Here is a 14807-nt window from a genome sequence, read left to right on the forward strand (position 1 = left end):
AAAAATATGCATTCGTCGTCTGCTAGATCTATACGTAGTCAGGAAAACCTGGTCTGAGTGTCAGTACTTGACATGAGGCATTAACTCATCCCAGATTTGCCGACTTTCGCTGCGTGCTCGCGGAGATGCCCTAGTCTGATAGAGACCAGCTGATGGACGCATTCTTCCACTTCCATCTATCAACCAACTTTCTTCGGAGATGTTTCCGATAATGATGATTTCCTTGACATTCCACAGAATCCATTCATAAGGAAGATAGGGAGGCGATTGTCTACATGACTGCCCTCATTATTGTATGGATCATTAGAAAGAGAACTCGTCCATTTCGGATTGTGGGGTCGATAATTTGTTAGCCTGGATGCTAGACCGGACCGTGGCCAAGTACTGAGATACTTAGGGTCCAGTGTGCCATGGGTCTGGCATCTAGGCTAATGATTTGTACATTATCTATGTGGAAGGGAAGGGCATACAACTAACGTATAGCAAGTACAAGTATTTGATATGAATACAGAAGATTGTAGCTTGGCTAGTTTTGGCCAGAGCGCATAAGCATCCTTCAAGTTTAGGGAGTGGCGGAAGAAAAAGTACATGAAAATATTTCAGATTACATACACATGACGCTATGTTGAGGCAGCGGCCAAGGCTGAGACGATGATTCTACAAATTTGCATAATAGTCAAGCAGATGTAAGAGTATGTAAATAGAAAAAGGTGCCCTATGACGTATTAAAACGGACACTGAGTCTGCTCCTATATCTGCTTGGAGATCGAAGTCAGTTTTCAGACAGTTTGCGGGAGGGGGAGGGGTAAGAATTCAGTCGGTGTCGGTTGAACTTCAAGATTAAGATCTGCTGTCTCTCGGCACAGTGTCCACTAGACGTCTGCATTCCGGCCTAAATGTGGTTTAGTTGGGCCGATGACGTAGTCTTCACAACAGGGGCGGCCTGTAGACCACGGTCATGGGAGTGTTAGCACCATGTACATGATGTTATCTTTGTCAATTTGTGTTTAAATACTAGAGAGTGAAAGCTGTTGTTGTTTCTACCTCCATGGTTTGTCCATACTGCTTGATTTTCTAGGAGATTCCTCCCTCTCCCGGAAAAGTGTACATAGCTGTGCCAGTCTTGTAGAAATATCATATAGCCGTACCCTACCGGCCAGCCAAATATATCATAGAATGGGTCACCCCTGACGATTGAGTTCCATGACGCGACAATAGAATTCCTGAGGTGGGCGTTATTCAAAACCCTCTCCTGTTAGCTGCAGACAGGAGTCTTGGAAGAAGAATTCCCTGTCTGTATTATCGATCATCAAGAAGATACAGGATTCTGTCCAGTCTCAGCGTTTTTGCGGCATTTAGAGAGTCTTCCTCGTTGCAAATTTCTTACTATTCGCCTTCACATGCGTAAAACACAGAGACAGACACGGTTCCCACATCCTGTATCTGCTTGGAGATTACGGAAGGGAATTCCAGCACAAGGACAAGCGCTGCGGGTCCAAAGTCATGACGGGATAATGATCTAGTAAACATTCCTTCTATTCTGATTATGCACGGACTGTCCTTATTGTCAGGTCAGCGGCCACATGCATGACGCAGGACGCTAAGTTTGGAGCGCAAATTTACAATTCTCGTCAAGCATGACGATCACTTTAAATGTTTATAGTGTGATGAGGTCATTTTCACACTGTTTACAATAAAGCTGCGTAGGTTCATTCCTTTCGAGTGATTTCACCTATACAATGATAAGAAAGAATCAGAAAGACTTATACGTAAAGAGGGACAGTTCGATTCAGTCTGATTTGAGTCGCTAAAGCGTCGAAGAGCCAGGGCATTTATCTCCAAATATAGTAAACGTGATCAGTAAATAAAACTTTCGTTTATTGAATTTCAGCATAATCAAACAATCCGGCAAACTCCCAGTGGACAAGTGTGTTTACACGGGCAACACAATCATGCTAACCGCCCGACACGTTGGACAATTCTATCCTTCAATGAATTAATCTAACATTCACTTAGTTCTCTATTATGTAACAAAGGTCAACTTTATTTTACGTGTGAGATGGCATAGAATAAGTAAGACATTGCAATGTTTCTTTGTGCTGCAAGGAAATTAGATTAAACAGCGATTAAACAGTAATATTTTTAAATGCCATGGCGTCTAAAGCTGAAGTTTATAGACATTTGAAAGAAGGAGTAGATCTATAAATTAGCATTCTAGCCCAAGTGTCCTTCCCACAGGGCGCCTCACCGCGGTAAGTTAACGGTCCGCCCCCTCTCGTCACGCCGAGGGAGACGACCGTGGTCGGTGGACTTCCTTGAGGGTGCAGACTCTTCCTCTACAGACAATATTCCTGAACAAATACACTGTCTGTCCCCGGTCCTGTCGTCTGTTTGTGGTGTCGTCTGAAAAGAAATACTGGTCCCCAGAGTAGCCAGGAAGCAGACGTTCTCCCGAGCCCTCCTCACATCGGCTGGCACTGACCTAAGGAAAGCTGGCTGCTCGTAGGCTACACAGACTCTGAAGGAATACAAGGTACAAGTCTTGATTTTTTTCCAGGGGGCAATAGTTTAAAATCAGCCCCCATATAACTTTCAATTTAAATTTGCCAAAGTGCGTAGACAGGGTAGCTAAATATATCGCCAGCTTCAATAAATAGCCAGCTTAAACATAGATTGTGTTGGCGTAAGTTCTCCTTCCGGAACATCTCTCTTGACTTCCTGTGAATTCTCCAGCCCGTTCACTGTCTGACCCAAAACGTAGAGACCTTCTTCACTCGGGCAAACAAACTTCATCCTGAGCGGGGTCACTCTGCGGCATCCCGCGTACTCTTTTCTCTTCACCAGGGCAACCGAGGGCACCGAAGCCGCACATCGTCGACTTGGCGAAAGCGTTTGATCCGCTGTGTAATGTGAGCAGAAATTGATAGCTGTCCTACCCGACTTCAACGCTACACGGAATAAACTTTTCCTTTAGGCCTCTTCGCTGTTTCAGACCAGCTAGGCGTGGACAGAAGGATCCCTTATGTCACAATTACCAAGGGATGTTTCGCAAAAGAAAAACTATGTCCTACTTGCTTGGGATACCTCCAAATCGAGCAGTTGGTCTGTTTTGTGTATGGGAGGGGGGCAATGAGCGTTTGAACGATTTGTAAGCTATGCACGGCATTTTCACTTATCTACTCTTAACGGTCCTAAGACTGCTTAAATTGAATCTAAGCCACCGTCTGGCTGGTAAGAAATTCCTCGTGCGCAATGATTTCTTTGCTTTTGCTGAAAAACTTTTCATTATGCGTCGCGTACCGTCTCTTCGACCTTGGTACGGAGCTGTTGCACAGGGGCGTTTATAGACGGAAGACTAGTAGACGTTCTGAATTACAACCGCAACAGCTCTATCTCCTAGACCGAGGATTACAGGAATAAATCCCGGTGTCTGGGTGCCCCTTCCCCCCGGCTGGAGTAAATTTTGAATGGCTTTCCCGCCAAGTGTTGAGGGGAGGGTGGGCGTTCGGACCGGCCATGTGGTTGGCTGGCCGGCGTGTAAATATTGAAACCGTACCCAAACTATCCAATTTCAACAACAAAGTCTGCGTCCTGGCAGGCCTGCCGGGGGAGAACCAATGACAGCCCCGAGAACTATTTTAATTCCCTGCCGACTTTTTTTCAGCGTGTGATTCGCCATCCAGGCCTTGCGCATCCATCCAGCGGGAGACCTTCAGTGGGACGGAATCACCCAGTAGGGTCGAGCCTTCCCTAGACTGCTGCAAGAAGAACGCACGGCCACAGGACTCTCCTGCCCCGTTTATAAGCTACTCCAGGCCCAGTGTGCAGTTGCGACCGACCAGCCCAGCTCGCGTCCTGATTCTCTCGTCAAGGTCTGAACCTCTACATGTGCAACATATAAGGGACGACCATATGGCCGACTGACGAGCGAGAGCGAATCTGAACCAAGTTGTGACCCGCGAGTTGAAGCAAGATTGTCGCAAGGCCGCCGAGCCGAGAGAGCCGGCGTCATGGATATAAAGAGTGTAGCAGTTCGGTGGATTTACCACGGGAGAACGCGTTCGGACTCCACGTTATCAGCCCTGCTTCTAGCAGTTCTTATTTCGCACCATGTGGCGACAATAGCAGGAATTGAGATTGAGCTTCCCGAGGGTAGGTGGTGATTCAGTTGATACGAAAAAGTTGTTGGTGTGTCTGCACTGCAAGCGCCCGCGAGCCTTCGCTCATTTTTTTGGGGACAGGCCGGGCGCATTGCAAAATAGGTTGTGTTTTATAAGAATGTTTGATTGTAAAAGAGTTGTGTGCAGTGATGCTTGTTTGAACTAATTTGAAGAAAATGTGCAGATGTGTGTGATGATGCTGTGAGTGTGTCCCCGGCACAAATCTTTGTCGACGGGATGCGACGAGTGTGTTGATACTTTGTGTTGGAACCAGATGACCATAATTTAAGGCATTACAAAAACGATTCTTTACCCTTAATTGTAGAGCTAAAGTAGGTCGAATTCGTGATATGTTTTAGAGATGCGCGTCTTGGCGCTTGGTGTGAAGTCCGCCGGTATTGCACCCAGGAGACTGTTCTCGTCCATATTCATGACGATCAGGCTTTGAGAAGTTATCCTACTAGATGGTTATCTGTTAGGGAACTAATAACCGCTTGCCACCTCCGGAGCGCTTGCCCTGTCTTGTTTTCCGGCGGTTCTGTGGGTGGGGGAGGAGGGGGCGCTGGTGTCCTGCCAACGTTACGGGCTTGGTGGCACCTAGCCGCCGTGGACGGGCCAGGGGCAGGCCTCTGACCCGGTCGGTCGGTCCCCCTTTCTTAGTCATGGCCAATGATAGCTCCTCAAAGCTGTATCGTCTAGACCTCAATCTCCGTGTGAAAACGATATCCTGACCCAAGCGTAAACTATTGAAAAATGTGTCAAGAACTTCGCTCATTTCAGTGAGAGACAAGACAGATAAATGGCTCACTGCCACACAACTGTTTGGTCGTAGGTCTTGACTTGAGAGGAGGTTCTTCCTCCTTCGATGTGGCTAAAGATGATGGCGGCGATGCCGTCGGGTCTCTAAGAGCGACGTTCTCAGACAGGCGTCGCTGTGACAAGCGTTAGGACACGGGGGAAGTTGGAATAAACGTCAGCTCAGAACAGAGGTTATCCTCAGTCGTATCTTACTCCAAACTCACGGGGTATGAAGTAAACGACCCATCATAGCTCATTAGGAGTGTTCGTTCTGCCCGAGTGTAGAGCTATGTGGGGACAGTACGTTATCTGTACACGTAGCCTAGTCGGTCCTATCTAACGCTCCATCTGTAATCGTGAAGAATGAGTCTCCCCCAAGCCTTGACCCGCAGCACACATCGTTTGCTATTAGAGAAGTTGTGTGGGGTTGCAGGTCTGGTTGGCATATGTGTGCGCGGCTCGGGCCGCACCAGTACGCGATACCATATGGACACTGACAGCCGTCAGGGACGGGGAAGCGGCTCGCCCTGATCACAAGCGCTAACGTCGTCCATCTAATTTCTCTGTCCAGAGAATCAGTTAGCACAGAAAAATACCCGCATTGGAGGCTAGGAGAGTTGAATAATGCAACACCACAAAAGAAGGAATGTAGGAAACGAAGAACAGTTGTTGATCGAGTTTCAGTCCTGTACTTGGGACATGTTGGTTGCTGAGATGTTGGTATTTCCGCCAGTCTGGAGTACAGACTGGGTTTTCTCTCAGTAGTTCCCCGAACATTTTCACTGTAACAAGAAACACCGGCGTTATTTATGACGTGTTGTATTTCTTCTTGTCTTCACGTTCTGTGTTATCAGACGAAGCAAGGACGTAGTGTTTTGACGAAGTTAGTACCAAGGGATAAGATAAGGGTAGAGAAGAGTCTGATGAGAGTAGAGTAGAGTGATAAGGTCTGATGATGGCGAAGTGGCCACATAACGGATGGCTGCACATTCGGGCTGTACGGGAAACGTCGGTACCGTGCAGATGAGCCACAGCTCAAGCTTTGAAGATGGTTTTAATTAAAACAACGTCGGGGCGGGGCAGGGCACTTCCCCCTGAAAGTTCGAAGGCCAGAAGGAGACGTGGCTTTTCTTGTGTGCTCGCTGCAGTGGTACTGATAAAGGGGACGTAGCCTTGACTCTTGGTGTTGTAAGGTTAAAAGTGCTGCGTAGGTTTGAGGCGGTAAATTATGGGCTCCTAAAAGGTTCGAGTCGGTGGGACCCCGCCAGCAAAATCATGGCCGCTCTCCCTGGGAAAACAGACCCCGTCTCCGCAGGACGCTACGTCACACGTCATACCCACAGCCCCGGAGGGTCCCAATGAAAATACCCGGCTAGCTGGGAGGCAAAGGGGGAGGGCAGGGTACGGACGGAGCGGAAGTCGCTAGTAGGTCGCTTCCAGTTCATAAAACGGGGAGAGCTGTGCAAACAAGCGCGACTAATCAATTGGTTCATAATGTGGTCCCTTGTTGGTGCGGGGATTTATGCAATGCCATTATCCCCGCAAAAACCTACGGAGGCGGGAACGCAGTTAGCGAAAGAAAGGATTCGGCGTCTATTGTTGAATTGTTGGGGCTTCCCGTCAAATTATCATTGAGGTGTTAAGCCACTTAATTTTCTCCGGTGTGAATGTGTATTTGATGATGGATTTTGGTGTATACAGACTGAAATTGGTAACAAATCATGCGGTGTCGGGGCGGCTGCCTCGCGACCTTTTGTTTCTGGCAGAAGTGGGCGACTGGCGATGTGTCAGAAATGCGTGAAATTTGGGTCCCCGAAACAGGAAGGAGGAGTATAAAAAAATGTATCCTGGACTGGGGATGGGGACTGTCAAGGTGATCGAAAGGGGAAGCCCTCTGGCCCTCAACACTTTCGGCGTTACTTGCGAAATTTCTGACAAAACCTCTCGCCCCTCGCTTTGATCGGTCGCCTCCTGACGTCCCAGGAATCACCGCCACTATTCCGCTAATCATAGTAAGAGAAACAGCGGTATGGAGTCACTGTATACACGGTCCCATTCCTGAGATGACTCGATGCCGCGTGTATTTCAACCAGAAATAACTGGGACTACGCGTCACTGTCAACAATGGATTAGAGGCAAGGACCAAGAGGTCTCTTTTCAACATCCTCGATCAATTTAGAGCCATTTATAGTGCTTGAAATACTGCGACGTTTAAGTAGTTTCAAAACATCCTAACAGAGATACGTAGGGTTGAGGCATTTCAACGTAGGACAATTCTTTTGATTAGGAAAACTTTTATGTCGTTCGACACTTCTACTGTCATTTAGCTAGGTCGTGGTAGAAGAAGTGGGAGCTACATTTGTAGTTCACGGGTTGACCATGGTCATTGTCCTCTCCACTTGACCCGCAATGTCGGCCTCCCTTCAAATCTTGTGGTCGCCGATCTGTTCTGCGTCACACGGTGTTCTTCCAGGGCAATATATGGCCTAGCAGACGCCTGTTCTATTGACTTGGCAAATGAGTTCCAAATGGCCGTATATCGCCGGTTGTGCCGGGGGCACCAGTCACGGCCAGTGTGCGGCACGTAGCGCTGCGTGCAGGGGGACGTGTCCGTCACTGGACACTCCCCACCCACGCGCGCTCGTATTTGGGGTGGCCTATCTTTGTTTTTAATTGCCAAGAAGGTGTTGAGTCGTTGATTCACTTGTTAGATTACCCACGGATAATCATTTTAATCTAAAAGCCCTGCCATTGTTAGCTATTCATTCAACCTTGAAGGGACGTATCTCAACAAGACGTCCAGGCCAGTCGGAGAGGTAGGACCAAATGTTTGGCCTACTGACATTTCTCGAACCGCCCAGTCTCACCTGTGTTGACGTCTGGCATCTGAGAACTACCGTTTCAAAGGCGTGTTTTCCTTTGTTTACGTTCTCGGTCTTCCTGAAGAAGGGGGTGGGTTCCCCGTGTGCGATCAGGAAAGATAAAGGAATACCCTGTTTGTTGATGCAGATTTCTATGGCGACGAGGCAGGCATTCCCTGTCCCCGAGAATTTGTGATGACGTCCGAAACGTATTGAGATGAACCAAGCCAAATTTTAAGCGGTCTCCTGGCGACGCTATGACGAAAAAAGAATGCCAATAATCCCATGTTCCTATCATCGTAACGTCCGATTGAAGCGACATATTTACGATCCTGTCAACGTCCTGTCAAAACTCTGACAAAGTTTGGAGATATATTAGCGACTGGAAACCCCAAGGAAAAGCCGGCAAAACTGCATTTTATGGAATGTGCCCATGTAAATAGTTCAGATGAATAAATACACAGAGGAAGAGGTGAAGCAGACTTCTTGTAGAACGTACGTAACGAAGTTCGAACCCCACCAAAGTATCGTGTATCTATCTGTGACGTCGACCCAGGACCAATGGTGATTTGTGCCATAATATCCTGTCTTGGTCGCAATCTACTTTTACGAAATTTGACGTCAATTTTCTTCAAAGTTTCCTCCAACAGGGCAATGTAAAGAGAGAAGGAAAGCGCACCAAAGAATATGGGGTACGTGCAAAGATTCATGTTAGATATAAAGTTGAAAAGCTTCGTGGTAAACAGTTCGAAGCAGGGCAGTGGGGAGGGGACCGACCCGCAGCAGACAGGATTCAGACGGGCCATGTGGGCGTGCACAGACGCGCGTGGGCAACTTGCCAAGGTTAGCCTGGTCACCACTTCCGGAAAGTCTGAGCCACCTCTCGCCTCCAGAGCAGACGGGAAAGGGCTGGTGTTCCTAAAAGTGGCGCAAATTAATACCGTTTACAGGCTGGTTGGTTGGTGTGTTTTCCCCTTCAACTTGGTAGGAGGCCAGAAGGGAAGAAGCTTGTTGTATATTGTATAACACTTGTGAGAAATGAATGTCCTGTTAGTGTTACTTCCCTTCCAGTTTATCTGTGCGTGATTGCACCACCTGTTTCCCCACAAATCTTTGTTGGAACTAATAGAAATTGACAATTATTCCCCAAGTCCCTCTGCCCTGGACCTATTTCTCCCTTGTGCTGTGGGGGGTATGACTTATACCCCCTACTGTACAAGGGAGAAATAGATCCCTGACAGAATACCACAGAGATATCATCTAGATCTATGATCTGCCTTTAGGCTATGCTCAATGTACTTGTTTATGTGTTGCCTTGGTAACCCAGATTTAGTACTTAATCATAAGAGTTGATGCAGTTGTTTAAACATAAGAAAGAGCTCTTCCTAAACTATGTATAAATGGTTTTATTGTCCAAACAGTACCCGTGCAGTCGCAGCCTTTATACGGCTGAATTGATGCAGGGTATAACATAATAATCAATACAAATCACAACAATTACAACAATCAAATAATACAAATGATACACATATTTGTTCCACAATTTTTTGTATGTATATGTAGACTTTAGGTGACCTCATCAGTACCAATAAACATCTCCATTAGTATTTGCAGAAAGGCACCACCAGTGGCACTCAACACCTCTAGACATTTGAGACAACTGCCTTTTGAATTCCTCCCCTGAACTTCAGGAATTTTAGACATTGACAAATTGTGCCTGACTCTATCAGACCTTTTGGGGTCCACCTTTAATGGTACATGAGCTTTTGGTTTGAGCTTCATTGAAGCTGAAAGTTCAACAGAGACATTAGCTCCTTGAGATCAGGTGGACCAGTTGGAGAGAGGAATTTCCAGCTTTTGCACCACAGACAGTCTGGTGTTCATGCTTGCCTGACCTCTGTTTGTCCGTGCAAAAGCAACACTCTTGTCGTAATCCTATAATACCCCACTTGAAACTGGACCCATGCTCTTCCAATGGCTACCATGACTGAAGTTGTACTTTAAATGCAGCGAGTTTCCAAACAAACCCTATACAACTATTCAACAACAAACAAGAGTAGGACTTTACCTTGTCTAAACATGCAGCCTATTGTTAATTGTATGACTTCAAAGTTCAATCCTTGTTAATGGCTGCGGTACCACCAAAGTACTATAAACAAACATTCGTTTCTACCCAAGAAAAAATCTTGATATGTTAATGTTAACACTGATATGATAGCACAAATGTATATAAAAGGTATCTATCCTTGTTGTCATTCTGTAGTAGCCTTATCCAGTACCCATACCCTTATCTAGCATGCCCTCTAAACAGAGGGAAAATAGGGATGGATGCCAGCCAGGCTAGGGTCAAGTATTTCGTCAAGTTCTTAGTTTACATCCCTGCTCGTAATAACATCAACATCCATCACATAAAACTCTGAAATCAGAGAGCTAGTTAACCATGCAATTTTGGCAAGGTCATCAAGGAGCAGTAACATTATATGCTATCATCCATAGAGAAGTTTTTTAAAGGTCATGATCAGCTTTAGGATTGACCTCCCCAAGACTAGACTTCTGTTTAGTTTGGAACAGTGAGAAAAGGAGTCTTCACTCTGCCAATTATCTTCACCCACGGGAAATCATGGCCGATCTTAAATTTCCAGTCCAGTTACCTTGACCTTGCATACTTTTCCTGCAGTTTTTGGCACAGTTTGTACTTTTTAGTCCTTTTTGTTACCCTACATATTTACAATGGGGTTTTCCTTGGTGGTCACTGATCCTTTGTTACAACGATACAATGAACAAGATCTACTAACCCAAGAACTGAACCTAATGTTTAGAGGGAGTGGGTGCTTTTTGAGACTGAGGATGGTTGAATAGGCATGCAGATGACAGTAAGGGGAAAGACCACTAATCTTTTTGCTTTAAGAGATAAAAATGTGATTTATTTTCTGGCTTGCAATAACAGCTATTTGTAAAAAATAAATACATGTATATAGATTAATATGATTTAAGTTATGACTGGAACATAGAGGATGATACTTTGTTATCGTAGCCTTCAGAGTTGTGTTGTTTCAGGCACCCACCAAAACAATCCATCCCAAACTAATGGCAGCTCCCAAATAGCCATGTCACAAATCATTCTCACAGTTAGATTTTTAATTATGAGAGACTATTTTTGCTAATGGCTGCTGTTGATCTTTTTTTTTTTTGGTTTGCATCACAAGGTTTCTTTTTACTCAATACCAAGGTAATATGGATTTTAATACTTCATTTACAAAAATATTACATACATTGCATTTCTGCACCATTTTATACATGTAGCTTGAGAGGAGTAACATCCCATCTTCTGATGTAAATGGAAAGATCCATCCATCCAAGCAAACTACTGCATTCTATGCAGAGACACACACAGGCATTCTCCATTGCTCTGTCCTCTTGTGTAAGAGAAATTCTATCCAGTTTTACCTTCTGGTAAGCAATCACAATTACCAGGAGGCTAACTTGTGGTGAGGGACAGACAGAAGAATTCTTGTCTGTCCTATTTATTCAGCTGCAGCACAGTTAGAGCATTCACTGTCTTTTCCCAGCCTGGCCAACAGTCTGGGCTAAATATTGACAGGGCCTTTTGTAACCCAAGAACATAAACAGGGGGAGAGAGAATTCAAGGCAATTCAAATTTGGAGACACAATACCAGTGATTGTCAGGAGGGTCAGGGAACTCAATTGGATTGGCCAACATGTAGATTCCTTGCTCCTTAAATATAAAGACTTGATTTGAAAGTGTAGTGATCCTGTGTACATGTATGTCCACAGTCTTAATTGAGTCATTAGCCTCCTGTCCAGGCAGTCTACTTAAGGATGGACTGAATTCAGTGGGAAGAGTCTTTGAGAGGTCACATATGAAACATAGAATAAAAAATTGTATTGTTTGGGTGGTGAGAATTAAAGAAAGTTGAGAAGAGCAAATGCAGACGACCAGCTAGAGAAAAATATTTGATTGGAAGAAAATTACGAAACCCATCACTCATCTACCCTTTACTTTCTCATAATTAGATAACCGTGTTCTTTAATCCCTATACTTCCTCTCATGTTGACTAGATAATCTCCACCCTGTGTAATGTTATGTTTTAAATGGAACTGATAGTACTAGGCATGCAACATGCTAAGCCATGAGATACCCCTTAATTAAGTTTGCACAGTTCGTTTATAAAGGAATTTGCAAGATGGATTGGGACAGGGGTTGGCTTTGTCTTGAAACATAATTCACAGTTTCACACTTCTGTGATTGACAAGAAAACCCCAGTGAAAATAACAGGTTATCAATTGACAAAGTTTACAGGTCACAGTCAGAATGTAGGAAAACTATACTATAGTATGGGTCTTAATTGTGCAGAATTCTGCAAGAGAGATTATGTAGGCAGTTGAAGGACATATTGTAAACATCCCATCCAGACAAAGGGAATTAGGGCCCCTTGAAAAACAAAGGTGGTGTTGTTCGACCTCAAGTGTACTTCTGTCTCTGTGTAGAGCATTAAGGCCAACTGTAGAATCCCAAACATCCCTCCAGACTTGTTATTTCAATAGAAAAGGTTTCTAGGATAAAGCAAACCAGCTGAAAGTAATGATTTAGACCCTGCCTATGCTGTTGGTCTTGGTAAAGGTCTAGAAAGGAGAGTTATTGGTTCTTCAGTTACTTAAGATTTGTACCATATGGATTAAACAAGGCTGTTGAATGAGTTATGTATTCTGTTATGTATGCCAACAAGAAAGCTGATGAGAAAACAGAGAGCTCCAACCAGCCAATCATCATAACTGGTGCTTGGGAGAGAGTCTGAACTCCTGCTTTTGGATATTTTAATTCCAGCTTTTGGATCTGTAGTCAGATCTATTCCAAAATGTCTTCATATAAACATGGCCTCAAACTCAAAATCAAAAGTCATTTATATCACCGAGAGACAAAATAATAACCAACTTCCTTGGCATAGCTAAATACTGTAGTCACTTTCACCATTGATATGTGCTATTTCAGTTTTAGATTGTTGTACACAGAATAAGGGACAAAACTTACTGCAGACTTGAAGGATGTCTTTCGTCAGAGGGTTCATGAGTGAGGTACATATTTGGTTTGATTGCAGGGAACACAGAAACTGATAATCCAGGGGCAGTCTGCACAAACAGCAGAACATCTGGCTAGTCATTCCACAAATCACCTCTCACAGTGAATGATTGATAGATGACGAGAGTTGGGTGTTTTTGACAAGTCCACTCAAAGTCACTGTTAATATGAGTCAACTATGGCCACATACTCTCGCATCTTCATTCAAAGTATTTCTTCTATTCATAGTACCGGTATCACCTTTTCTTCACACACCTTGAAAGTCTTACAGTCTTGACAAGAAAATACCCCAGAGGTAAAATGTGAAGTGTCCCAAATCGGGTTGGAGAGACAGCTGACAAATTGCATACTCATGTCTCAGCCCAGACATTCTGGGATAGTCTGAGATGTCAATTGTAGCATTCTCACTATTCTTCCCACCCGGACTGTGCGCGTTTGAAGTAGGGTAAAATTACACACGTCCACAACAATAGTGAGAACCCAGTTCGGGATGACTTCCAACTACAAAGGTAGATCTGGGACTTAGCATAACAAGAAAATTCTTATTGTGACATTTCAAGTGACCGTCTCTTGCTTCTTATGACCATACAGGCTTCTCCCACCCTTCTTGAATACCAGTGTTATGAAAGAGTGTAATCAGTAAATCCTTGCTGATGGAGTAGTAGTCGGTAATGGTTCCCGGGCATTCCTCTCTGTGTCAAAGTTGTTTTCTCTACAGCAAGCATCTCCCCTTTCAGATGTAGTGGGCTGGATCCCTTCCCTTGTACTCCTGCCTCCACTACAGACACCTTGGAGACAACAAAATAAACATCACGTCATGGGTATCTCCCTGTCCATACAAGCTGACCAGTCTGTTGTTGCACCTGCACTAGTTGAAGTTCATCTTTAGATGATGTAAACTCTCTTTCCCAGACAGCTCTTGCTGAAGGCTCTTTGTGAAGGTCAGGTGGGCCCCCCAAACCAAACCGTAACCACATGGGGAATAAAATTTCTAACAACAAAAGCATCTTCAAATTGCCTTCAGAGAGTGGTGGGAATAGAGCTTTCTTCATGGAAAGCCTGATCATTTACTTTCCTCCTGGTAGGTTGAGGTTTTGGGTACTTTGATAGTGGGACATGTGGAGCGCTTGGGTCAACTATGGTTGTGATTGTCACTCTATCCCCATTCCATGAAATCCTGGGCTATCTGGAGTGACCCCAGGGGTCAAGGCTAATGTAAACACAGCTACTTCTGTATCACTTCCAATGGTCAATAACTGTCCTTCAATTTGTGTGGCCAATGCATCAGGGTTGCTCTGCAAAACCGCTGCCAGCTGTTTTGATTATGGACAAGTATCAATCTAGCTGCCAACAGTATCATAGTCATATTGCAAGTAGTAGTGTTACACTTCCTTTGCCTTCTCTTTCACCCGTTTGTTTGATCATGTCAATAGGAAACAGCAAGGTCGAAGTATCAGAAGTAAGAGTTCATGAAGATAAGATTGTTGACAAAATATTTTGGTGCAAGACACAGTTTGCAGCTGTTCTTTGGCTCTCTTGTGTTGTCAGTTGCTAATGCTTTTTGAAGTTTCAACACATATTATATGACTTTTAGTTTTGAGCAGACTTCTGGCATTCTTGGCTCTGAAAAAACCTTTAAATGTAATTACATACATGTATTATTCTAAGGCTTAAAGATGTTTAGCAAGCCTTGACAGAGATAATTTGAAAGCACAACATAATTTCAGGAGAGTTGATAGACCTCTAAAATGGCAGACACTGAGACAGACAGTGCCCTGATTCTGTGGTAACCAATCCCACTTCAGGATTACAAGATCAAATAGATAACCTGTTACTCACACCACTGCAAAATTCTCTTTCAAATAAGCACTGGATTTGTGACAACTTACT

At 44.6% G+C, this 14807-nt stretch overlaps 1 protein-coding gene across 4 annotated transcripts in view; it reads left to right on the forward strand.

Moving 5' to 3' along the window:
• The first annotated feature begins 2389 nt into the window (after positions 1-2389).
• Positions 2390-14807, forward strand: part of LOC109484488 (collagen alpha-1(XI) chain-like) — a 74359-nt gene continuing 61941 nt past the window's right edge. For 3 of the 4 annotated variants that reach the window (XM_019787765.1, XM_019787766.1, XM_019787768.1), the window contains exons 1-2: positions 2391-2533; positions 3665-4152. In XM_019787765.1, coding sequence (XP_019643324.1) covers positions 4011-4152 — 142 coding nt within the window. In that variant the 5' untranslated portion in view covers positions 2391-2533; positions 3665-4010. Of the gene's footprint in view, positions 2534-3664; positions 4153-14807 lie in introns of all 4 variants that reach the window. The other variant, XM_019787767.1, reaches the window with a different exon arrangement.

Source organism: Branchiostoma belcheri, unplaced genomic scaffold (genome assembly GCF_001625305.1).
Source record: "Branchiostoma belcheri isolate BF01 breed outbred unplaced genomic scaffold, Haploidv18h27 scaffold7, whole genome shotgun sequence".
NCBI lineage: Eukaryota > Metazoa > Chordata > Leptocardii > Amphioxiformes > Branchiostomatidae > Branchiostoma > Branchiostoma belcheri.